This window comes from Loxodonta africana, chromosome 25 (assembly GCF_030014295.1).
Source record: "Loxodonta africana isolate mLoxAfr1 chromosome 25, mLoxAfr1.hap2, whole genome shotgun sequence".
Taxonomy (NCBI): Eukaryota; Metazoa; Chordata; class Mammalia; order Proboscidea; family Elephantidae; genus Loxodonta; species Loxodonta africana.
Window position 1 is genome coordinate 39,057,316 of NC_087366.1, and position 27,404 is coordinate 39,084,719.

Here is a 27,404-nt window from a genome sequence, read left to right on the forward strand (position 1 = left end):
TCCACATGACTTTTCCAAGTACATGTAGTTTCCTTCCTGATAGTGATATGTCTAAAAGAAGACCACTTACCATAGTTTATTAGAGAAGAAGTTTTGCTGTCTGCCATTAAAGTTTTTTTCATAACTACTTCTCTGAAAATGTCAAATGGAAAAAATATGTCTGTGTCCCTTGTAGAATGCTCCGTGTTTGAGTTTGACTTTCACATCTTATAACTGTACTGTTTCAAAATGATTTTAAGGTGTCAAAATGTTGTATGTCAGAGATAGGAAAGGCAGACCATATTGAAGGAGGTGGGTGACAGGTATGAAAACTCCTAACACAGATTAGTTTTCTTGTGCAAGCCTGAAGATTTTGAGGCTTACCAGCACAATGTGATGATAATTTTATTACATAAATATATTAGATGTGTATGTGTGTATACACATATATATGCATGTACATATACATACAATCACACACATGCTTACATACATGCACACGCACTTGGAAATGTGAAAAGCCTCAAATCATTTAGCGTTGTTCCTCAGATAGATGTCTTTCTCTCTTTGCCATTATTTCTGATTTAATTCAAGTCCTCTGTTAAAAGATTGTTCTCCTTTGCAGTGTCAGCCCTTGCTGCCTATAACCTTTTAATTAGACCAAATGATTTTAATAAGATATGCTTTCATAGGTAATTCGAAGAGTCTGACAACTGTTAACATTACAAATCAAAGTTGTTTTGTTGTATTTTTCCTTGCCAACACTTTGGTCTGGCTCTTTTGATAGTACTATTACTCTGTGAGAATCTTTCCTGGACAAGAGCCTGCTAACGTCTGGGTGGGCTGGATTACATCGGATTTCCATCAATACGATACAGGCTTTGACTTGGACAGGGTTCGTACAGTGACAGTCACTCTAGGAGATGAAAAAGGAAAAGTGCATGAAAGGTTGGTTTTCCTCAATTTTTACATGAATGAAATCTGATAAAAATGCTGGTAAATCTAGATAATTTTTTTCCCTTGGATTTCTTGCCTAGGATAATAGTTCTATTTATAGGATAAATAAAATCCAACCATTAATATCAGTGTCCTTTCCGTTACTCATACAAACCAGTAAAGAAGCTGAATAGATTAGAAGTCAAAACCAATGTCAAGTAAGAAGAGTGTATCCTTTTTGGGTAGTAACTATTGTACCTGACTAACAACTTGGGTTACCAACACTTAGCCTTTGTTTTATGAATTAGAGATGGGCGATAAGAGGCATTTACTGTATGGTCTGATGTGTATCTTGGGAACTGGTTATGTGGTTGGGAAGAAACCAGTGGAGACAATGTGGGCTAATAGTTTAGATCAGGTGGACGCATTTGCACTCAGACTGAGGAGCAGTGGATTCTTTCCTCAGCTTTGCCTTTGACTCGCTGTGTGGCTTTGGGTAAGTCAGTTAAACTTTCTGTGCCATCCTTTTTCATTTGTAAGACAAACCAAACTCAAACTAAACCTTCAAAAAAGTGCAGAAGGCTATCTTCCTTGCAGAATGAGTCAAGAGAAGATCTTAGCGTTCCCATCCACTTTTTGTGCCCACGCATCCTCCCTGAACTGCTGTGACAGGTCTTACAGAATGAGCCTGCCGTGATGTTGCTTTCCCTCTATACCCACACCCTCGTTTTTGGTGATGAGGACACTCACTGTCCTGCCTTCAGGTTGTTATACTTGAAACATCATGGGGCTCGAGCTTGAAACCGTGGCCCTAGCAAAAATCCTGAGTGAAGAGTGCTTTCTTTCAGAATGGGACTGAGAACAACCAGTCTCTAGGAAATTTCTTGGGGGATGCATTTGATTTTCAGAGATGGTGACAGTATAAGAAAATGACTCAATGGAGGAGTAGGGTAACAGATAGATGATTTTGCTGTAGTAAGTCAAGGGTAGAGAGGGACTGTTGAATCTTATGTAAGTTGTACAAAGAAGCACAGCTAGCTTTTGACTATTCAGAAACCAGTTTTATCCCAAACTTTTGTTCTTTAACACCTGTTTGCCTGTATTTGGCCTTTTTATTTGCTTATTTGTTACTCTCATTAGTACTTCACTGTATACCCACCACAGAGAAAAGGAATGGAAGGGAAGATGAGATCACCTAACTGTTACAATCTCTGGTGACAGTTTTGGTGAGGGTTAAAATCAGGTACAGTTTTGTTAATACCACTGCTTTTGGTGGTACGAATGCATTGTGCTCAACTACCAACCTAAAGGTTTGTGGTTTGAACCCACCCAGTGATGCCAGACAAGGAGGGCCTGGCGATCTGCTTCTGTAAAGATCACAGCCAAGAAAACCCTATGGAGCACTTCTACTCTGTACCACATGGGATTGCCATGAGTTGGGATCTACTCAACAACAATGGGCTTGGCCCCTCATAACAGATCACTGGGGATTTCCATAAAGGGGCCTTAATTTTAGCCCAATTTTTAATATATTGAATGTCTGATGTAGAACTTGTCTAAATAGTTTGATAAGCATTTGGAAACTAATGCTTCTCATCTCAGAGCAAGTGTAAAAACCATGAGAATGAAAATCACAGATTTTGATGATTATCTAATAGTTAAACTTTTTTGAACCTCAGAAGAAGGTCTAGTTTGGTTTGAGCTTTTTTGAGGAAAGGTACAGGTCAGTTTTTACTTGGTTCAAACTTGTTGACCTGTCTCCATTAGGTGTGAAATTAGAGACGTGTAAAACCTGATTCAGAATTTCTGCTGACGTCAATGGAGTTTTGCTCAGAGTCACAGAATTGGGCCCATTGTGCACCTGCGTCATTACAGCATGAGCTTGTTGCTTGCGCAGCATAATTTAGGTTTAGTTTGCAAAATATGTATGCTTTCTAGTATATCTGTGGTTGTATAAAGGTAAAAGCATTATTTTTTTTAATTCAGCATCAAACGCAGCAACTGCTATATGGTGTGTGCGGGTGAAAGTATGAGCCCTGGGCAAGGACGCAACAATAATGGATTGGAGATTGGCTGTGTGGTGGATGCTGCCAGTGGGTTGCTCACGTTCACTGCTAATGGCAAGGAATTGAGCACATATTACCAGGTAACGTGTCCATTCATGCCATCCTGCTTCTAGGGAGAAAAAAAAGAATTCTGATTATAGGGAAACATGTTTTGTAAGATCCAAAAGTAAATTAGAAGTGAGTTAAAATTTAGAAGAAAATCAAAAATAAATAACTTTATTATATATTCATATTTCTGTTTGAAAAATAACAGTGTTTTGTCACTATGAGTCGGAATTGACCCAACAGCAACGGGTTTGGTTTGGTTTTTGGTTGAATCCTTCAGAGTCAACAGAGGGTGTATCCTTTCAAAAATGTTCTATAGTAGTGAAATAATTTTTGAATCATTCAAAGAGGATTTCTATATGAGAGAAAGAAAACGTCTCTGGTCACCTTCTGTGATTTGTCCCTTAATTGTTACAGAGAAAACATATTTTTTTTGCTTTGCTGACTTTACTGATATTAAATTCATTTGCTTCAAAAGGTGGAGCCAAGTACAAAACTATTCCCTGCAGTTTTTGCACAAGCTACAAGTCCCAATGTTTTCCAATTTGAGTTGGGAAGAATAAAGGTAAGAAAGACTCCTTCCTAGTATTTTATTTGGATTATTTTCTATTACAGCATAGCATTTACTTCTTCATAATTGAATTCAAATTTTTGAGTACTTCTATGAATCAAAAAAAAAATTCTTTAAAAAATAAAGGTAGCCTTGTTTGAAAATTCTATAATCTTCTCAGGTCATTTGGGTAACATACTTAATTAGAAAGGATTTCCCTTTGAACATGATAAGTATGTTATTCAATAAAATTTGGCTTATACAGAACAAAAAATGCCAAATTATATATAGCTCAGTAATCATTGAACTCATAGTCGAGTCAGTGAATGGGATATGAAATTGTGCTACATTATGGTAGTGGCATGTATTAAATACTCTAGGAACAAAAATAAAAGAACAATTAAACTGCATGAGGTGGGTCAGAGAAGGCTAACAGAAAAGGTGACATTTAGGATGGTTCCAAACTGTTGAATAGGAACTCTTGGATACGTTAACTGGGAAAAGGCATTCTAGACAGAAAGACAAAGCAAAAATACATAAGAGTGAAATAGCTGAAGGTTAAGTAATTCAATTTGACCATAACAAAGGATGTCTTCTAGGATGTGGCTGGAGATTGCTATGGATAAAAGGTAAGCCAGGTCCAAGTTGTAAAGGTCTTGTATACCCTGCTAAGAAGTTGACACCTGTTATGTTGACAGTGACAATCCTCTGAAAAATTTTTTTTAATTTATTTTTTGTTACTGTTGTTGAGAATATACACAGCAGAACATATACCAATGTAACAATTCAGTGACATTGGTTACATTCTTCAAGCAGTGTAACCATTCTCACCTTCCTTTTCCAAAATGTTTCTCCACCATTAACATAAACTCACTGCCCGTAAGTTTCCTATCTAACCTTTCAAATTGCTGCTATCAATTTGATCCCATATAGATAGTTCTTACAAGAGCACAATGCTCAAGGCAGACATTCTTTACTACTATTTTTTTGGTTTACAAAAGACAGCAGTGATTTTTCTGGTTTATGGTTTAAAGATTATTATCTCAGCGTAATAATTTAGAGGAATTCTCTGGAAATTTGCAGAAGCAGATTAAGTGCAATGAAGCATCTTTTGGAAAGATTTCTTGGTAGTAATGTGGAGCTGGACAAGAAGAAGATCTGGCAGCAACAATGAGATACCACTGATGCAGTCTGTGTGGAGGATGACGACAAGAGCCATGAAAGTAGTAGTGGAGAGAAAGCGATAAACGTGGAAATGCTTTAGCGGAGAAATTAATAGGATTTGACAATAATTTGGAGTAATAGGTATTCTGGTATTCAAGGAGAATGAAGACTCAAGGATTGATTTAAATGTTCTAGTTTGGACAACTGGGAAGTGGCAATACAACAACAGGAAGATCTTGCTGAAATTCAGAAAAGAGATTGAATGTAATTTTGAAATTGTAAAAATTGAAGTGCCAGCCATACATCATGGTGGATATTATAGGCAGTTTCACTATGCTGGTTTGATGACCTTGCATATGTTACTCCACTATGTGACCTTCAGTATCTACCCTTGTCAAATGATGTTCTCAATATCTGTTTTTTTATAGAGATTAGGAATACTATAGTGTATCTTGAACAATGCTCTGTACATAATATTGGCTCAGTAAGTTTATATATAATATATACCTAAAGTACATATACATATATAACGCATACACATGTAGATAAGTCTATATAATTGTGCTAAGAAAGAAGGTGAGTGGCATCTGGGGTCTTAAACGCTAGCAAGTGGCCATCTAAGATGCATCAATTCGTCTCAGCCCACCTGGAGCAAAGGAGAATGAAGAACACCAAAGACACAAGGTAAATATGAGCCCAAGAAACAGAAAGGGCCACATAAAGCAGAGAATACATCAGCCTGAGACCAGAAGAACTAGATGGTGCCCGGCTACCATCGATGACTGCCCTGACAGGGAACACAACAGAGAATCCTTGATAGAGCAGGAGAACAGTGGGATGCACACCTCAAATTCTCGTAAAAAGATCAGACTTAATGGTCTGACTGAGACTAGGGGAATCCCAGAGGTCATGGTCCCCGGACCCTCTGTTAGCCCAAGACTGGAACCATTCCCAAAACCAACTCTTCAGACAGGGATTGGACTAAACTATAAAACAGAAATGATACTGGTGAGGAGTGAGCTTCTTAGCTCAAGTAGACACATGAGACTATGTGGGCAGCTCCTGTCTGGAGACAAGATGGGAATGCAGAGGGGGACAGGAGCTGGTTGAATGTACACGGGGAATACAGGGTAGAGAGCAGTATGCTGTCTTATTAGGGGGAGAGCAGCTAGGAGTACATAGCGAGGTGTGTATAAGTTTTTGTATGAGAGACTGACTTGATTTGTAAACTTTCACTTAAAGCACAATAAATAAAAAAAAGGGCTATGCTAGAGATTAAGATGTTAGTCATCAAGAAATCAGTTGTAATTAAGCTTTGAAAGTGAATGAGTTATCTCAGAGCAAATGCAGAGAGTGAGAAGAGGGTAGATTGTAGAACCTGTGGTTGTATCAATTAAGAAAGAGGAACCTATTGGCACATTGAGGAAAAACTGTTAGAAATGTAGGAGAGGAACTAGAGAGACTATCTTAGTGGAAGCCAAGTGAAGAGGAGATCTTCAGAAGCAGGAGTAGTCAACAATATCAGATGTCAAATGCCACAGAAAGGCCAATACAATAAGGACTAAAGGAATCCATTGCTTTGGTGCCCTTTACCAGAAGAATTTCAGCAAAATGATGGGAGAAACCATATTACAGTGAATTCAAGATTGAAAGTAAGAGAAAAAAGATAACAGGTTTAGATGTCTTTTTTGATAAAATTTGATAAGGAAGTGGTAGTTTCTCAGAACCCTGACCTGTATATCCAGTTGTCTGTTTGACATTTCCATTTGGATATCTAATAGCTGTTGCACATTTAATACTTCCAATCATCACTTCTTCTCCTCCTAGCCTGCCTGATCTTCAGCCTTTACTCTCTCAGTTAATAGCAAATCCACTAGGCCAGACCAAAAACCTCGGACATCCTGACTTCCCACTCTTGTACTCCGCATCCCAATCCCATCCATTAACGAATCCTCTCACCTCTATCTTCTGATCCCTCTTACCATCTCTACTGTGACAACTCTGCTATCCATCTCCATTTCTTCTTATCTGAATTGTCACCAGTTACTGTGGAGTCAACTCCAACTCATGGCAGAGTAGACTTGCACTCCATAGGGCCTTCAATGGCTGTGACCATCTGGAAATATATTGCCAAGCCTACAGGGTAGCCTGCTAACTGGTTTTCCTTAATTCAACTGCCTATCTTAGTCAGGGTTCTCTAGAGAAACAGGAACCCTGGTGGCACAGTGGCTAAGAGCTTGGCTGCTAACCAGGTGGTTGGCAGTTCAAATCCACTAGCTGCTCCTTGGAAACCCTATGGGGCAGTTCTACTCTGGATGGAACTACTATATGGTTGCTATGAGTTGGAATCCACTCGATGGCAATGGGTTGACACATATACATGTATGTATACATACATGTATACATATAGTTATACACACACACACACATATATATATAGAGAGAGAGAGGTTGACATTTACTTCAAGGAATTGGCTTACATGATTGTGGGAGGCTGTCGAAATAAAAACAAACCTGTTGCTGTTGAGTTGATTCCAACTAATAGTGACCCTACAAGACAGCGTAGAACTGCCCCTTAGAGTTTCCAAGAAGCAGCTAGTGGATTTGAACTGTCAGCCTTTTGGTTAGCAGCCAAGCTCTTAACCACTGAGCCACCTCTGAAATCTGTAGGTCAGAAGACCATTTGGAGACTCCTGCAGGTTTATGTTCCAGGATCCATAGGCCTGATGAGAAGAGCACAGAGTGAAGAGTGAGAGTTCTGCCAGAATACTATTGATAGCCTGCAGACAGTGCACACCCTAGGGAAACTCCCTTTTTACTGGTCGATCGATTGTATCACATCAGATTACACATGGAAAGTGATTGTATTACATTACGTTAGACGTGAGGTCTTCACATCACATTACATTATGGAAGGTAATCTGCTTTGCCCAAGGCCAACTGATTTAACCACATGTAACTGCTCCTTGAGGGCTACTGGGTTAGTGTTTGGCCAGACCACTGGTGAACCATAACCAAGCCAAGCTGACACATAAAATTAACCATCACATGATCTAATGTCTGTTCATCATACCACAATCTAGTGGCTGTCATGGCTTTAAAACGTAAATCAGATCATATCATTCCACTGCTCAAAACCCTAGAAACCCTGTTCCCCTTAGTGTAAAGGCCAGTGGCTTTATAATGGTCCCCAAGTCCCTGAGCAGTCTAGCATGGTGTTACCTCTCTGACTTCATACCCTACCTCTTTCTTCTCCTTCATATCACTCCGGCCTCACTGTGATGACGTCAGGTACTGTTGAGTAGATTTTGACTCACTTTTGTTTAGCAGCTCAGCACTTAACTGTTGCACCACCAGGGCTCCTGAGTGCTTTCCTCAAACTTGCAGGCAAACTTCTTTCTTGAGTGCTGACTTTTTCTTCTGCATGGACATGTCCTCCCCACTTATCCACATGATTCTTTTCCTATGACTCTGTGTTTAAATTTCGCCTTCTCAATGACCCCTACCCTGACCCCTGACCCCCTTATTTATAATTGCTGCCCTCCATTAGGAAACCTTGGTCACATAGCAGTTAAGAGTTATATGTCTCCTAACCAAAAGGTCTGCAGTTTGAATCCACCAGGCACTTCTTGGAAGCCCTATAGGGCAGCTCTACTCTGTCCTTTAGGGTCGCTATGAGTCGGAATCGACTCGATGGCAACAGGTTTGGTTTTTTGACCCTCCATTATGGCCCCTCATCCTAGCTTTTTTTTTTTTTTTTCTTTCCCCTATGATGTTTCTTCTAGTATACTGTTTAATTAATTCATTTTTTTATGTCTCCAGCGAGAAAAATGGAAGCTGTGTGAAAGCAGAGATTTTGTCTGTTTTATTCATTGACAAATTCTTAGCGCCTAAAACACTCCCTGGCTTTTTTCTCCTCATTAATGGAATAGAATAGGAAACTAGCTTCAGGATGAGACAGTCTAGAGAATGGAGTAGAGAAGGTTCTAGAAGAGAAGGAAAGATTGAAGGTAATGGAGAAATATTCAATAATTATTTTTATACGCTTTCACAAAAGCAGGCAGGGATACTATGAAGGTTATAAATAAATAAGCTTTGGAAAAGTAGGGACGTCTCTTTCAATGAGACTAGGCTTAAGGAGTAGTCTCTGGGTGATGCAAACAGTTAATGTGCTTGGCTGCTAACTGAGAGGCTGGAGGTTTGAGTCCACCTAGTGGTGCTTTGAAAGAAAGCCTGGCGATCTACTTCCAAAAAGTCAACCACTGAAAACACTATGGAGCAGCACAGCTCTACTCTGACATACATGGGGTCACCATGTATCAGGGTCCACTCGATGGCAACTGGTTTAGGCTTAGAGAAGTAAGGATGGCTGAAGATGCATATTTGAAGATCGAGGAAGGTATAGGAGAAATAAATATTAAAGCCTTATTATATTTTCTCAGGTGCTAGGTTTATCTGTTGAGCTATCTCTGTTATACAGCTGGTTAGAGTGAGTGGTTAAGGATGAGGTGGATGACAGGCCAGAGAATGAAAATCAAATGGGGACCAGTGGCGTCACTTGGGTTGGTGTCATCTAGTGCAGTAACTCATGGTGTTACCCGCCTCCCCATGAGCAAACTGGCTGGTGAACCCATCCCACCCTGTGTGGCCCTACCCGTCCTGGCCCTGCCCTGCACAGCTCCCCACAGCTCCTCCCCTTTCCCATTGGCCAAAGTGGAAACCCTCATCTCCAACCAATGGCACTGGGTGGCAGGTGACACCAACCCTAGTGGTGCCACTGCCTTGGCAATCCCTCTTTCAGAGGCATTGCATGTGGGCTGCTGCCATGGACCATGTGTTCATTTTAGTGTCACCCCCTCTGACAGTGTCAGGGGGTTGCGTTCCACACCTTGTATCCCCCTAGTGATGCCACTGGGCTGGACCTCTCTTTCAGGAAGTTTGCCACTGAGAGCAGCTAAAGGCTCACCAGGTTACCCTGAAGGCCAGGCACAGTGTAGACCAATGAGGGGCATATGGTGATAATATGGTGATACTTGGTTGCACTGGCATTCCTGGGGTGCCACAGGGCATATGGAAAAGAAACATCACAAGACCTGTTTGTCTGCTGTGATGTGTCAGATATTTTCTCTGCTTGTCCTTTCAGGAGCTTTTCAACCCAATTTATACTATTGCTTGTATTAATTTTGCATATCTCATAGTGTCTCTTACTTTCATCCTCTCTTTTCTGTATGGGAATCTAGTCATGACTTGATTATCCCCAAGGGACACTGTAAATTAATTCTTGTTCTGCTTCACCCTCTCTAGAATGTAATGCCTCTATCGGCTGGATTATTCAAGAGTGAGCATAAAAACCCTGTGCCACAGTGTCCTCCACGTCTCCATGTGCAGTTTTTATCACATGTTCTTTGGAGCAGAATGCCAAACCAGTTTTTGAAGGTAGACGTCTCTCGAATCAGTGAACGCCAAGGCTGGCTGGTGCAGTGTTTGGATCCTCTGCAGTTCATGTCTCTTCATATCCCAGAGGAGAACAGGTTAGCCCCGTGTATTCTTTAATGTATGGGTGAGACACTTGGCATCGGATTGCCTACCACTTAGAGGTTCAGGGATGGAGGGAGAAAAAGAAATGAGCACAAGGTTCAAAAAGGTTTTAAAAATATCTGATTTCTTTTGGAGATGCAGACATTATTTTGAATGTCCCAAGTTTAAATCTATTTCTCAACCACCTAATTTGTGGAAAAAAATATTATACTACAGTTGAAGAGAATGCGATAGTGAGGTATGTCTTTATTCACTCTTGTTTTACTTACGATGTCAACTGCAAACAAAAATCCAGACAGGTACATCTGCGGTTTGACTTGTGGCTTAACAGAGTAATCTAACATCATAAGCTATCAGAGGGGAGCTCACAGGAATCACTTAGTTCAACCCTTTCATTTTACAAATGTGAAAAACTGAGACTCAGAAACATTAATGAAACAACATTGCAGAAATACTTTGAGGACTTTGGAAACAAGTTTATATGCATTCCAGGCAGTACTAATATAATATATAGTGGAACACATGTTCAAAAGTGGCTTTGCTTATGATTGTCAGTGTTCCCATATTATAGCCAATTAAATGGCAGATATTTCATTTTAGCGGCCTCATTATCGCTAGGAGCTAAATTTCTGGGTTCTAGAATTTTCCTCTCAACATACCATAACTGAGTGAAAATATTGGCTGAAAACAATGCAAAGGCCAATGTATTTATTGTCCTTCTTTTATTTTAAACTTTTTGCTTGAATATTAAAACAATTATAGAGCAGTGTCAATTCATAAATATCTTTAGAGATGCTTGGCATTTTCTTTTATTTTAACACCTTTAAAAATTAACCTGTGCTTTGGAAAACAGTTTGGAGGTCTCCTCAGAAAGTTAAATAAAGAGTTACCCTATGACCCAGCAATTCCACTCCTACGTGTATGTCCAAGAGAAATGAAAACATGCGTTCACACAAAAACTTGTACGTGATTGTTCATAGCAGCGTTATTCATGATAACCAAAAAATGGAAACAGCCCAAATGTCCTTCAACAGATGAATGGAGAAATAAATTATGGTATATCCATACAATGGATTATTGCCCAGCCATGAAAAAGAATGTAATATTGATACATGCTACAACACGAATGAACCTTGAAAACACTACACTAAATGAAAGAAGCCAATCACAAAAGACCGTGTATTATATGATTGTGTTTACATAGGAGGGCCAGGTAGATAAATCTACATACAGACAGAATGGATGAGTAGTTGCCTACGCTGGGGGAGTGGGAATGGGGAGTGACTGTTAATGAGTATTGGGTTTCTTTTTGGAGTGATAAAAATGCTCTAAAATGCAGATTGTGGTTATGGCCACACAACTCTGTGAATGTAGTAAAACCATTGAATTATATGCTTTAAATATGTGAATTGTATAATATGTGAATTGTTTCTCAATAAAGATGTTTCTAAAAAAGAATTGTAAAAAAAGTTAATTTGCTTGGTGGGTTCTTTTCATGTATTAAATATTTATTTACATATACTTTTACATGAAATAATTAGATATCTTATTCATAATGAATTTTTAGATCGTTATATTTTATTTTAATTTTGTAATTATTATTCTTTTTGAGTGAGAAAAGCTTTATTTAAATTGTGCATTGGGTGATGTTTAAAAAAAGTTACTCAATAGGCAAAATAAACAGATGGAAAGAAATTTCTCTTTGTGATAGAAAACATCTCGACTCTAATAAGCAGAGAATTTTAAGATTGTCGTTTACGGTCCCTGCTTTGTGCTCACATACTAACCTTAAGGGTTGCCAGTTCAGACCCACCCAGTGGCATCACAGAAGAAAGCTTTGCTATCTGCTTCTTTAAATATCAGACCAAAAACTGGTTGTGACTGAGTCGATTCCAACTTATAGCAACCCTACAGGACAGAGTGGCGTAGTGGTTAAAAGCCATGGCTGTTCACCAAAAGGTCAGCAGTTTGAATCCACCAGGTGCTCCTTGGAAACCCTATGGGGCAGTTCTACTCTACGCTTTATGGTGAGGCCTTGTTCAATTAGTCCTTTCTAAGAACTGTTGGGCCAGTAGCAGGGTTGAGCAGTTGTGTGATTTCCTGGGAGCCTAAGTGGAACATGGAGTGCATAATCACTTGCTTTTAGTTTCTAATAAGTGAAGCTTCTGATTCTGAAATTTGGGAGGTGGTATCTAGAAGAATTCTGCATCCTCAAGGCACAGTAACTTTGAATAGAACGCCTGTGTCTTGGAAAGCATAGATAAGGAAAACAGGCATGGGCAAGATGATAGCGTACCTACATGTGTTGAAAATCTCAGCAATAAATAATAAAAAATATTATTCGGTAGTTACTATCTGCTAGGAGTCCTGCGTGGTACAAATGGTTAATGCACTCAGCTGCTAACCGAAAGGTTGAAGGTTCGATTCCACCCAGAGGTACGTTGGAAGAAAGGTCTGATGAGCTACCATGTTTTTATGCAGATAACACGTGTGTTCTACGTTTATGTTGCCAACTGCATCCTCCCCCCCGAGGCATTTTTGTAAGTGCACTATGCCAATATTTTTTATATGCTGTAAAAAATATTCCATGCTGAAAAAAAAAGAAATTAGTGCACTTAAGAAAATACCTCGTGGGGGGAGGCACAGTTGGCAAACAAGTATAGAAGGTGGACATTATTTGAGTAAAAATACAGTACTCCAAAAAAATCAGCCATTTTTTAAAACCCTCTAGAGCACATTTCTACTCTTGCGCACATGGGGTCACCAGAAGTTGGGGTCCACCTGTGGGCAACTGGTTTTTGCTGACTGCTCGACAGTGTTTTAGGTGCTACGTGCTGGATGAACGGTAGGAAACAAAACACATAAAAATATCAAAACATAACAATTCCTACGGTCATGGAGAGAAGTAGTAGATCTCATCAAGGATGACTTTTAGTTGAATGACTAATTCCTCGATTACAAATATATCACCTTTCAACTTTTAGTCCAACATTATCACACGTGAACTCTCTAAATAATCTAAATAGCTTGGAAAACGTCAGTACATGTAAAGGAACTATGTGTTCTTTTTTATAATTAAAATATTTTATTGTTTTTGATGAAAATTTACACAGCAAATTAGATTCCTTTTAATAATTTCTACACAATCTGTTCAGTGACATTGATTATATATTTCAAAGTGGGTCACCTTTCTCATTATTTCCCTTTTGGTTGTTCTGTTTCCAGTAATCTAATTTCCGTGCTCCCTTGCCTTCTTGCCTTCGCTTTTGAGTAAATGTTGGTCTCATATAGATGATTTTTTAAAGGAGCACAATACTCATGGATGATGTTGTTTATTTTATGAGCAACTCTGTTGTTTTGCTGAAATATGACCTTTTGGAATAGTTTTGGTTTAAAGTTTAAAGAGTATCTCGGGGCAATAGTCTCAGGGAATCCTTTAGTCTTGAAGCTATGTGTTCTCAAAATGGAACTCTGCTCCAAAAGTAATGCTTTAGGCATAATCTCACCATAATCTGGGGGTTTTAGGGGTTGAAAGGTGAGGATATGTGCCGAGGGAAAAAATGAATTAAGAATCGGGTGTAAATTCTGACTCCCAATAGAAACTTGAGGCGGTCCTTTATTTTGCCAGATGGTAATTGCCATTAATAGGGTCTGCTTCAGTAACTTCTTGAAATGTGTAGATGATATATGTAGACTTCTCCTCAGATGCAGATTTAAAGGAAAGAAAATTCAATGCTTAATCTTGCTGCCAATGCTCTTTTCCCTTCTACAGATCTGTGGACATATTGGAGCTGACGGAGCAGGAGGAATTGCTGAAGTTCCACTATCACACTCTGCGCCTCTACTCAGCGGTGTGCGCCCTGGGGAACCACCGGGTGGCTCACGCCCTGTGCAGCCATGTGGACGAGCCTCAGCTGCTCTACGCCATTGACAACAAGTACATGCCCGGCTTGCTGCGCGCAGGCTACTATGACCTGCTGATCGACATCCACCTTAGCTCCTACGCCACTGCCAGGCTTATGATGAACAATGAATTCATCGTTCCCATGACGGAAGAGACCAAGAGTATTACCCTCTTCCCCGATGAGAACAAAAAGCACGGACTCCCGGGGATCGGCCTCAGCACCTCCCTCAGGCCGCGGATGCAGTTTTCCTCCCCCAGTTTTGTGAGTATTAGCAACGAATGCTACCAGTATAGTCCAGAGTTCCCCCTAGATATCCTAAAGGCCAAAACCATCCAGATGCTGACGGAAGCTGTGAAGGAGAGCAGCCTTCATGCCCGGGACCCGGTTGGGGGAACCACTGAATTCCTCTTTGTACCTCTCATCAAGCTTTTCTATACCTTGCTCATCATGGGCGTCTTCCACAACGAGGACTTGAAGCACGTTCTGCAGTTGATTGAGCCCAGCGTGTTTAAGGACGCTGCCACGCCCGAGGAGGACAGTGTGGTGCTGGAGAAGGAGCTCAGCACCGAAGACTGGAAGCTGGAAGGAGCTGGTGAGGAAGAAGCCAAAGGGGGGAGGAGGCCGAAGGAAGGCCTCCTCCAGATGAAACTGCCAGAACCAGTTAAATTGCAGGTAATCAGAAAAAAAGGTATTACTAAAATTTCAGATTCGCTAAGTACTAAGGTACTGGATTTTGACTTTGTCTCTTTCTGCCTGTGTTTATGTTCCCGCATAGTGGAAGTGCTTCATAAAACTAACTTTGGCTCGTTCTTTAAGAAGTGTCAGTCTGATTTGCTTGCGTTTAGAATGGAATTAATGAATTTTTCAATTGACTCAATTGACAATAGACGAAAGGTGCTAAATTTAGTATTTTTGTCATGTTGCTTTCCTTGGTCAAATATATGTTTGTCTGTCGTAGACATCCACATTGTGTGTGTGTGTGTGCGTGCCTGTCTGAAAAGAGCGGAGAAGGTGGGCTTTTGTCCCACCAGCTGTTCTTTTCCCTTCTGTTCATTAGCAGTCTCCTTGTATCTCCCTTCTGGTTTCTGCAGATACATTTCACCTACGATATCAATTATGTTGGAATGCATGAAGTACAAGTCATGTCAGCGGCCTTTGAGTTTATTCCGACTCATGGCAACCCCGTGTATAACAGAAAACTGCCCCATAGGGTTTTCTTGGCTATAATCATATTCTAGACAGATTGCCATACCTTTCTTCCATAGCAACGCTGGGAGGGTTTGAACCACTAAGCTTTAGATTAGTAGTTGAGTGCAAATCGTTTGTGCCACCCATTAAATACCCATTTTCTATCCTCACCTGCACTCCCACCAACCTGTGTTTGGAATAATCATACACCAATAGGGGTGCCCATTCTCAAATAACAAGATTTTACTTTTTACAAGTGTGTTCCTAAGAAATCAAAGATAAACCAAAGAGGTCCTATCGTAACACTTCTTTAATTTTTTGGAGACAATTTGATAGTTGCATGATAGACATGCTTTTTCACTCTTCATTACTTCGGTCCACAATGGTTGAGGTCTTACTCCATGCCAGGCCCTTGGTGCTGGGTGAAAGAAACAGAAGAGGTACCTGCCTTCCAGAAGCTCACAGTCTCTGGGAGAAATATATACTTACTTCTGTATTTTTAAAATATATCTTATTACTAATGGCATTAAATGCTCTGAAAAATAAAGAATGGATAACTAGAAGAAAGAAAATTTTAAGTTAGATTACTCTAAGAAAGATCAGGGAAGACTCCTCTGAATTGATGAATTTTAATGTGAGATTGGATTCATGAGTTGGAGTTCCATAGGTGAAGTGGAGGGGAGGATTGGTCCAAGAGCTTTTCTCACAGAAAAAATAGCATGACAAATGGTCCTGAAACAGGAAAAGGTCAGTGTGTTTGCAGCTTAATGAGTTAGGGAGTGAGGGGGAGGCAATACTGGGGAGTAGAGCAGAGGGTAGTTCATGTGGAATCAAGCCTGTTTTCTGAAACCATTCAGGTAATAGGTTTTGAATTTTATTTTAAGTGCAACTAAAACCATTGAAGACTTTTATTCTAAAGAGCTCAGTCTAGCTGCTGTGGGAAAAATAGATGAGAGAGGAAAGAGAATGGGTACAGAGTCCAGCTTGTCAGGAGGCCTTTGCACTGGCCCAGACCCAAGGGAACAGCACTACGCAGAGTGGGGGCAAAAGCAATGGAGAAAGTAGGTGGAGTTAAGAGCATATTCATAGATAGCGTTGACGTAAATGGGTTATATTGTAGATGGTGACATGCAGATTTTTGAAAGTTCTCTTTGGCACCATTATCACAGTATTTAAATGTTTTTCTGATCTTGGGCAGAGAATTCTCTTCTGTTCTTAGTGATGGAAAATCTTTCCCAGAAGACCCCTAGCAAACTTCTCCATATATATCCCATTGGCCATAGCATCTGTAGCTGCACAAGAGGCTAGTACAATAAGTGTCTACCAAAGGGAAATGTATTGGCCATGTCTGGCTCAGAAAAGTTACATTTTATCCCCTGGGACAGAGCACATTATTGCTTACACAAAATCAGGATTCTGTTTGTAATGGAGGGAAGTAGGCAACTAAGCACACATACCACAGATTATTATTTGAGATACAGCAACTATTTAAGGATTCAGAAATCAAATTTGATGACTTTTAAATCTTAGATGTGCCTGCTGCTTCAATACCTCTGTGACTGCCAGGTCCGGCACCGGATAGAAGCCATTGTAGCCTTTTCAGATGACTTTGTAGCTAAGCTTCAAGACAATCAGCGCTTCCGATATAACGAAGTTATGCAAGCCTTAAACATGTCGGCTGCACTCACAGCCAGGAAAACCAAGGAATTTAGATCCCCACCTCAAGAACAGGTACAAGAATGAAATGAAAATTTCTCTTTTTCACTTTGGTCTTTAGTTCATTCAAGATTCATATGTTACAAAAATTATATCACGTGTAGCATATTTTACAAGTGTTTTCTTTTCCTGTTCTGCCTAAACTAGCCAAGTTGACTTAGTCATTATTCATAGTTTCATCAAAAGAATCCACTTGGCTAGCTTACTCAAAGAAGGACTTACCCAAAGATAACTGGTTATGTCACAGCCCCTTTGGGAGAGTCAGTGGGCCAGTTCTGAAGTTTTGCAGATAGGAAAAATATCCATCCACAGAGTGGGGTCTTCTCTAGCCAACACAGCACAGCCACCAGTATTAGGAACCTAGGTTCCTAGGCCGAGATGCTAGAAGCTATTCTCTCCATAGAAGAACCAACTGCCTCTACCACCTGGCTTGCCAGATATCGATCATGCTATTTGTGGTTCTTCCTTATGTTGCTCACCCCCAAATCCAGTTCTCTAGGGTACAGCAGAAGCTGGGTTACACGCCTGAAGCAGAACATAAGCTATTCTGGGGTCGTCAGTTTTCTGGGTCACTCACACGTTGCTGGCTTAAATGTAAATGGTTCAACCAATCTGGAAAACAGTTTGGTTGTTTCTCAAAAAAACTAACATGCGACTACCATATAATGCAGCAATTGTACTCCTGGGTGTTTATCATAGAAAAATGAAAACTAATGTCCACACAAAAACCTATACAAAAATGTTCATAGCGGTTTTATTTGTAAGAGCAAACAATTTTCAACAGGTCAATGTTAAGCAAGCTGCAGTACTTCCATACAGTACAAAGCAATGAACTATTGATACACAAATAGCCTGGATGAATCTCTAGAAAACTATGCTGAGTGAAAAAACCCAATCCCAGAAGTTGACTTCATTTATAAAAGATGCTTGAAATGACAAAATGATAGAAATAGAGAACAGACTAGTGGTTGTCAGGAGTGAAGGGGGAGATGGGAAAGAAGTGAATGTGGTTATAAAAGGGCAACAGGAAGGATCCTAGTGGTGATGGAATTGTTTTTGGTTTTGACTCTCTCAAGGTCAATGTCCTTGTTGTGATATTGATAGGATGTTACCACTGGGGAAGCTGGATAAACCGTACATATGATCTCTGTTATTTCTTACAACAGCATATGGCCCTATAATTATCTCAAATATTTAATTTAAAAAATCACATAAAAAACTCTAAAAAAAAAAAACCAAAAAAACTCATATTTGTTCCCCAAAGGAAAATTATGGGCCAATAACAGGCCATTCTTTTCTTTATTCATAAATTTAATATTATGGTGTCTAAAATAAAACAGATGAAAGTTCCCCTTTTTGTTTAATTGACGCATTAGTGTTAGCAGTAGCATAGCTGCCCACTCATACTACTTTTCAGTTATATTTATGTATTTTTTTCTTTGCATCCGTGTTCTCAAAAAGATTTCTCTAGTACATTCAGTAAAGTATAGAAATTAACTTAAAAATTCTGAAAATCTAGGATCTGTGCTGTGCCGTTCCTGAATTTACCTGTCTTTTCTCCTTTGTTTTTCCTCTTTCTTATTTTTCTGAACTTTCAGATCAATATGCTTCTCAATTTTAAGGATGACAAAAGTGAATGTCCATGTCCTGAAGAAATCAGAGACCAGCTCTTGGATTTTCATGAAGATTTGATGACACATTGTGGTAAAGTCTTCTTGATTTACAACTCTTATTAAATCTGTATATTTAATGAACATTTATTGATACAAAATTAAGAGTAGACGTGAATGGGCTCAGAAATATACATCGTACCTATTTTGAGTTCATATCAGAACATATATTATGATAAGATGGTAAACTGTTTCTTTGTGGAAAACCATCAGGGGTAGAGAGAAGACCTGCAAGGCAATAAGTTCAAGCAGAAGATGACAGAAATTCTTTCTCTCTTCTCCCTCATTCCCACTTTGAGGGGACGATGGAAGGAGGATGAGGGTATGTCGCATGGTGATTTTGGTAGAGACGTTGGATTGGTTTAGTCTAAAGCAATTTGATAACAAACACTTGTATTTAAATTGGTTGAAGAGCCACATTTTTAGGAATGCCCTAAGGAAACCACCATATATCTTTTTAATTTTATACTTATGGAAATCTTATATCAGTAGTCAAAATCTGTTAAGGGAATCCACCCTGCCCTTATTCTGAAACCTTCTAAAATAGAATGATTAGGTTCTGTTGTAGTTCTTTCTTCCTTTATGCAGTGGTATGAGTAAGGTCTGTGATTCAGTGAGAGAAAAGGAATTAGCCATTTCTTAAGTGATATCTCTATTTCTGTGTATCACTAGTGGTATTATTTTAATAAAGACAACAAGAACAGTATCTTGCATATTAATTCAGCTTATGAGTGAAGAATCCCTAAATGACTACCAGAAAATTGTAGTATGTATATACTATGAACGGAGTCCTGGTGGCAGGGTGATTAAACATTCAGCTGCTAACCAAAAGGTCAGCAGTTCGAATCCACCAGTAGCTCCTGCAAAACCCTATGGGGCAGTTCTCCTTTGCCCTATAGCGTCACTGTAAGTCGAAATCAACTCAACGGCAATGGGTTTTATATACTATATATGTTTGGTTTTATATACTATGAATAAAGAAATACTCTAAAAAGGTAGAATTATTGCTTCATACATAAAACATTTCCTGGTTTAGAGTACCTAATTATGCCTGTTTTCTGTGTCATCTCAACTTATCAAAATATCATTGACATTTTTGGGGAGGCAAGCAAGGAGGAAAAAGTCCAGTGAAGTTTGTAGGCAGGACAGAACCATGGGTCTGGGCAGATGGTGCCGATGTTCAGAGATGTCAAAGGTCAGCCCAAGTAGCGGAATTAGTCTTGGATCCTAAGAGAGTTCTTTTGGTCTCTGGTGAGTTTTGTATTTTGTCCTGGCTGCTGAGAACCCTGACCCCGCAGGAACAGGGGAAGAAGAGAAAGGGAAAATAAACCCTACGAGTGAATCTTATTTGTGATTGCTGGTAGACAAGATTGCTTAACTCTTTATTGTTTAATATTTAAACATAGCAGCAGTGCTATAAGCTGTGAATGGAAAAAATGGCTAGGCCTTAAAATTGTTTCCTTTAAATGTATTTTTTTTACTGTGGTAAAAATATATATAACAACACATTTGCCAATTCAACGATATTGGTTACATTATCTGTATAATTCAGTGATATTGGTTACATTAATCCTGTTGTTCTACCAACACCACTATCCTTTTCCAAATCAACAGAAACTCAGTGCTACCTAAGCAAAGACCCCCATTTCTTCCTCCCTCCCACCCCTGGTAGCCACTTAAAAGCTTTAATTTCCAAATGTTTGCCAGTTCCATGTAAGTAGGATCGTACAATATTTGTCCATTGGTGATTATCTTATTTCACTCAGCATAATGTTTTCAGGGTTCATCCATGTTGTGGTGTGTGTCAGGACTTTATTTCTCTTTATGGCTGAGTAATATTCCATTGTATGAATATACCACATTTTATTTAACCATTCATCATCCCTTGATGGAAATTTAGGTTGTTTCTACTTTTTGGTTATTGTGAATAGTGCTGCGGTGAACGTTGGTGTACAGGTTTCTGTTTGTGTTCCTGCTTTCAGTTCTTTTGGGTATAAGCCTAGGATTGGAATTGATGGATCATATAGTATTTCTATGTTTAACTTTTTGAGGAGCTTCCAGACCATTTTCCACAGCAGCTGTACGATTCTGCATTCCCACCAGCAATGGAAGAGGCTTCTAATTTCTCCACATCCTCACCAATACCTGTTATTTTCCATTTTTTGATAATAGTCATTCTACTGGGAGTGAAGTGGTGTACCATTGTTGTTTTGATTTTCCTCTCCAGAAGAACTGCTCCTGTAAAGATTACAGCCTAGGAAACCCTATAGGGCAGTTCTACCCTGTCATGTAGGGTCGCTATGAGTTAGAATTGATGCAACAGCACACAACAACAACTAATAACATTGAGCATCTTTTTATCTGCTTGTTGACCATTTCTATATCCTCTTCGGTGAAATGTCTATGCAAGACCTTTGCACATTTTTTGATTGGATTGTTTGTCTTAAATTGTAAGAGTTCTTTATATATTAAACCCAAATCAGATGTATGGCTCCCCAGAATTTTCTCTCCATCTGTAGTTTGTCCCTTCACTTTATTGATAAAATCCTTTGATGAACAATTTTTCAAAATTTTTATGAAGTCACATATCTGTTTCATCTTCTGCTGCTTATGCATTTGATGGCCTTTGTTGTCATACTTAAAAATCTATTATTAAAAGCTAGATCCTGAAGCCATACCCCTGTATTTTCTTCTAAGAATTTTATGGGTTTTAATTCACACATTTATGTCTTTAATCGGTTTTGAATGAGTTCTTATATGTGATGTGAAATACGAATCCAGCTTTATCCTTTTGCTTGTGGAAATCCAGTTTTCCTAATACCATTTATTAAAGAGACTGTTCTTTCTCTGTTGAGTGGACTTAACACCTTTGTCAAAAATCAGTTTACCATAGATGTATAGGTTTATTTCTGAACTCTCAATTCTGTTCCATTGGTCTATATGGCTATACCAGTACCAGGCCGTTTTGATTAGTATAGCTTTATAATATGTTTTGAAATCGGGACTTGTGAGTTCTGCTACTTTATTCTTCTTTTTAAAGATTACATTGGCTATTTAGGGCACCTTATCATTCCATATAAATTTGAGGATTGGCTTTTCCATTTCTGTAAAGAAGGCTATTGGAACTTTGATGGGGACTGCATTGAATGTATAGTTTTCTTTGGGTAATGTTGACATCTTAACAATATTAAGCCTTCTCTTCCATGAACACTGAATGTCCTTCCATTCATTTAGGCCTTCTTTAATTTCTTCTAGTAATGTTTTACAGTTTTCAGTTTAAATGTCCTTTACCTTCCTCATTAAATTTGTCCCTAGGTACTTTAATTTTTTAAATGATATTGTAAATGGAATTGTTTCCTTAATTTCTTTTTCAGCTTGTTCATTGCTGATGTATAGAAACCCAACTGATTTTTTGTGTGTTGAACTTATACCCTGACGCTTTGCTAAATTCATTTATTAGTTCCAATAGCTTTCTTGTGGACCCCAAATATATTTTTATATGCTTTTTGTTTGTTTTTTTTTTTGTTGTATCTTTGCTTTTTTTGTACTAGGAATTGAGCTGGATGAAGACGGGTCTCTAGATGGAAACAGTGATTTAACAATTAGAGGACGCCTGCTGTCCCTGGTAGAAAAGGTGACATACCTGAAGAAGAAACAAGCAGAAAAACCAATTGAGAGTGACTCCAAGAAGTCCTGTAAGCAGTGTGCACTGGCAAAATGACCCAACTGCTGAAATTTTTCCATCTTTTGAATGATATTACCCTAGATGACCCAGTGAAATAATTGAGTTTGCAATATCCAAGCATCAGATTCTTAAGTAGATGCCTCTGCCTGCCAGAAGTAGATCACAATGTCACACAATATTTCTAGTAATAGGTTGAGAGATTACAGCATTATAAAGGTGGATGGGGCTTCTTAGAGAACTAAAAATTCAGGTGTTTGACCAGAGACGAACTACTGAAGGAAAGTATAAAGGGAGTAATTTAACTTTCACGTCTAAATATTATGTTACTGCTTTTCAAATACCCTTGCATCAAATGAAACCTTTTCTTAATGTTTAAGTAGCTATCATCTATAACTATATTTTGGTTCTAAAATATTTTCTGAAGTGTTATACACTTCTGGTTCTTCCATGTCTTATTTAACTGGAGAGTAACGGCTGCTACTCTGAGAAAGCAAAGAAGCTCTCTCTGGTTGGGAGTGTCTCCTTGGCTGGGTGGTGGCACATTGGTCCAGAAGGAGCTCAGAAGTTAGTCTATGAGATATGACCTATTTATTTTCTCAATTTGGAGACACCACTGATTTCAACTTGCAGTTGAGAACCATTATCCATACAACTACCCCTTGATTTCTTCTTCAGTATCACAATCAAATTTGAGTTGAACCTTCTTCAAAACTGGAGTTTAAAGTTTCTTATGAATCACTTTTTGTTATTGTCAGGTACATGATCTTGACATATTAAAAATGACACTATAGTTTTGATGTATATAGAAGCATATTGGTATTTTATATTTGGTTAAAATTGGTAGGTTTTTTTTTTTTTCTCTTAAACAATGTATAGGTGCAAGTTAAACAGCTTCTTTTGAAAATCAGCCAGTATACTGATGATAGGGATTAAGTACTCGCTGCAGTATTAAGCGTTCAGCTGCCAACCAAAAGATCTGTAGTTCAAATCCACCAGCCATTCCTTGGAAACCCTATGGGGCAGTTCTACTCTGTCCTGTAGGGTCACTATGAGTTGCAATTGACTGGACAACAACAGGTTTAGTTTTGTATGTGTAAACTGGCCATGTCAATCCCTCTTAGCTTTTGTAATTTTGTTAGTTATTTTAAGAGTTTTGGATGTTTCTGTCGCTTTTAAGAGTACTGCATTGCACATTACATTGCAAGCAATCTGTGAATAAAATATTTTGTCACTTTAATACTTCTTTACCGTCTAAGAAGGTATTTTAAGTGAAAGTTAGAGATCTAAATTTAAGTAAAAATTGTAGTCAGTACTGAAAATGCTTCTACTGAGGAGAAAATGAGATAAACAGATAACCTTGCATGTCCATGACTGATATCTTTAAAGATATATGATATTAGACCCTCTGGGAAAAATATAATGGATCTAAGCAAATACAAGGAAACCATGGTGGCATAGTGGTTAAGTACTATGGCTGCTAACCAAGAGGTCGGCAGTTCAAATCTGCCAGGTGCTCCTTGGAAACTCTATGGGGCAGTTCTACTCTGTCCTATAGGGTCGCTATGAGTTGGAATCAACTCGATGGCAGTGGGTTTTTTTTATTTTGGGGGGGAGTGGACTTTAAGCAAATACAAGTAAAAATAAGATGGCATCTCATATGAATTGACATCCTTTTAGTTATTTATGGGCTGCCACCAGTAGTTTTCTAAAAGTGATTATAATTTTGAAACAGTTTAAATTCTTTAACTATAATGATGGTTTTTAAAGATAGACAGGGTTGAGTATTTTTATCTTTGCATGTCCTTGACAGATCTTTATTGTATATATATAGTGTTTAAATGAAGTTTATTTTGTTAAAAGAATATTCCTAGGCTTTTAAATTCTGGTACAAATATAGATACCAGTTTGGGTATATGGAATACGCAGTTAAAATGTCCAACTAATTTATCTTCTCTTATTATTTTCCTTTTTTATGAACTATCCATAATGACTTCACAGCCACTCTTCAGCAGTTGATTTCTGAGACTATGGTCCGATGGGCTCAGGAGTCTGTCATTGAAGACCCTGAGTTGGTGAGGGCCATGTTTGTGCTGCTCCATCGGCAGTACGATGGCATTGGGGGTCTGGTCCGGGCTCTGCCAAAGACCTACACCATAAACAGTGTCTCTGTGGAGGATACCATCAACCTGCTGGCATCTCTTGGTCAGATTCGCTCTTTGCTGAGTGTCAGGATGGGCAAAGAAGAAGAGAAGCTTATGATTCGTGGATTGGGGTAAATTATTCAACTCTGTCAATCCTTTGTCTTCTAAATTTGTTTATCCCAAAAGCAGTATAGTAGGTACATAAAGATGAATATAGTATCTATTATGTGATCATATCATCCATCAAGTATGGATGAAATGATCATTAAATTAGATTGTTGTTTTCCCAAAGGTTACATTGTAAAGCTAAATAAAGAGGTAGCTCTCAGTAACAAAATATGACAAATTTTATAACTAGATGCTAATGTAGCCATGGTAGGCAGCAAATATCTTAGAAATTTTTTTTTTTTTAATCTCTCAGTAATGTACAATCATATATAAAATACAAGTTAATTAAAACCCGCTAAAACCTGTGAAGGAAAAATTCACCAACAGCATATGATAAGGAAGTTCACCTATATTTGCTTGGGCCATGGAAAAAGAAGGAAAATAACCAAAAAAAGAGAACCTCTTCTGAGAATTCAGCATCATGAACTTATGCTTCCTATGAATTTGAGGGTTAGAATTTATATCCTGTGCATAGTCTGAAGATCCCCAAGCTGAAAAGTTAACAAAAATCAGTCTGGAAGGATGATTTCTCCACTCAGGACGTGGTCAGATCTTATAGGGGGTGAAATCTTGCAACCAAAGACTAGCTCACAACCAGAAATTGCAGAGCACATAAGGAAACAATCCACCATGAATAACAGTCTACAGATAAAAATCAGTGGAATTAGACTTCCCTAAGAACTTTGGAATGACAGTCTATAAAGTTAACCATTAAATTTAGTGTAAAATGGTTTAAAATGCAAAAGAATGAGTCAAATCTCCAAGAACAAGATATACAAAAAGCACATGGAGATTTTAATAAAAAACTTCTAGAAATAAAAAAATTTAATAATTGACATTAAAACATTGAATTGGTTAAACTGCAGATAATACACTGCCAAAGAGAAAATTAGTAAATTTGGATCATCGATCTGAGGAAATTATTCAGACATACAGCACAAAAAGATAAAGATAAGGCAACACAAAAGAGAAGTTAAGAGACCTAGGGGATTATATAAAAAATTTCAGCATATGCTGAATAGGATTTCCAGGAAAGACAGAATAGATGAATTGGAGAATAGGAATACTTGAAGGTCTATTGGCTTAAATTTTTTAGAATAAAAAAAAAATGAATTCACAGATTCATAAAGCAGAGTTAGTTTCACGTGCGTACCTGGATATCCTGCAGTGATACTGCATAACAGCAAAGATAAGTAGGCCATCTTAAAACCAAGCAGAGGGAAAAGCCAGAGTGCTTACAAAGAAACAATACTGAGAATTCTCAGCAGTAAAGCCATGGGTCAGAACTCAGTTGATGCAACATTCAACGTTCTGGTGGAAAATAACCATCAGTTTAGAATGTGTTACCCAACTGAGAATTCAGCATCATGAGCTGGTGCTGTACGTGAAGTTGGGGGTTAGAGTTTATACCCCATATTCAAGGCTGATGACAAACCAGTTACTTGCAGTTCCACGTCAAAAGACTTTCTTAAAATTATTAGACTAAAGCCTATACTTTAGGGCAAAGAAAATGGAATTCAGAGTTTTCCATTGGAAAGAATAAGATGTGCACACTCTTGGTGTATGTATGGATAATGTAAACAATCATCAATAAACAGTAGTAATTTTGATATGTGAAAATGAGATGGAATTAAAATGCCAGTCAAAAATAAAAACTTAAACTATATTGATGTTCACAAGAAAAATATCTAAAGATACAGATGTAGATATCTGGTATGTAGAGTGTTTAAAAGTGACATAAAAGACAAATATTCAGCAAAAACAAAAGCTAATGTAGTTATACAAATATCAGATGAAAGAGGAGATAATGAAGATAACTGCTTACCTGAATAAAATAAAACACAAAGAAACAAAATAGATTTTAAAACTTAGAGTTGATTCTTTGGGGGAAAAAAAAAAAACTAATAGTATAGCCAAGTTTTTGATTTAACAGAACTTAAAAATAATCCTGAGTGAAGAAAACAAGTGTAGAAAGGTATCATTTTTGTACATCTTAAACTAAAAAAATCAATGTTCTGTGTTATTCTTGGTCCTACTATTTAAAATTATAAAAATGGACTGGAAGGCTATTTTTCAAATTTATGATAACAATTGCCTTTTTTTGCATTAGGGCCCTAAACCGTTTGTACACTATGAATGAGTGTAGTATTGGGACAAAGAAGGAGGGCAGAAAAACCTAAACAACAAAAGCAAATTTTATAGTCTTTATTTATAAATGTATGAGCATGATCTTTTCCAAATAGTAATATTTAAATCTAACCTGAGGAGGTCTCTCATAAGAAATGATCTTAATTAACCAAATAAAAAGAAGTTTTTCCCACAAATGGAGAGCACGTTATTTCTTAAATGAACATGATACAGTAAGATTTGCTGTTAGTGATAAAACACAAAACGATGACAAAAAAATAAAATATCACTTTTTTGTACTGTTAGAAACGTTCTACACAGAGGACAAACTCAATAAATGACAACCGGCCTTCTGGGCTGTAGAATTCTAGATCTATTTAATTTACCTAGAGATAAAAACAAACACAATTTTTCAATGAAATATTTTCCTAATTAGTTCATTTAAAAGGATTTGAATTAACAAGAGAATCAAGCCTGTGGTTATAGCTGCACTTTGAAGATGAGTTGAAACTTCTATTGCCAAATA

General features: G+C 38.2%; 1 protein-coding gene across 1 annotated transcript in view; it reads left to right on the forward strand.

The window, feature by feature from the left end:
* The window catches only part of LOC100676989 (ryanodine receptor 2), a 362,795-nt gene that overhangs the window by 113,552 nt on the left and 221,839 nt on the right, over positions 1–27,404 (forward strand). Inside the window, exons 20-28 of the mRNA XM_064276716.1 lie at positions 767–927; positions 2,902–3,061; positions 3,505–3,591; positions 10,045–10,271; positions 14,051–14,855; positions 16,902–17,102; positions 18,686–18,791; positions 22,309–22,452; positions 24,441–24,714. Of these exons, the coding sequence (XP_064132786.1) occupies positions 767–927; positions 2,902–3,061; positions 3,505–3,591; positions 10,045–10,271; positions 14,051–14,855; positions 16,902–17,102; positions 18,686–18,791; positions 22,309–22,452; positions 24,441–24,714 (2,165 nt within the window). The remainder of the gene's footprint in view (positions 1–766; positions 928–2,901; positions 3,062–3,504; positions 3,592–10,044; positions 10,272–14,050; positions 14,856–16,901; positions 17,103–18,685; positions 18,792–22,308; positions 22,453–24,440; positions 24,715–27,404) is intronic.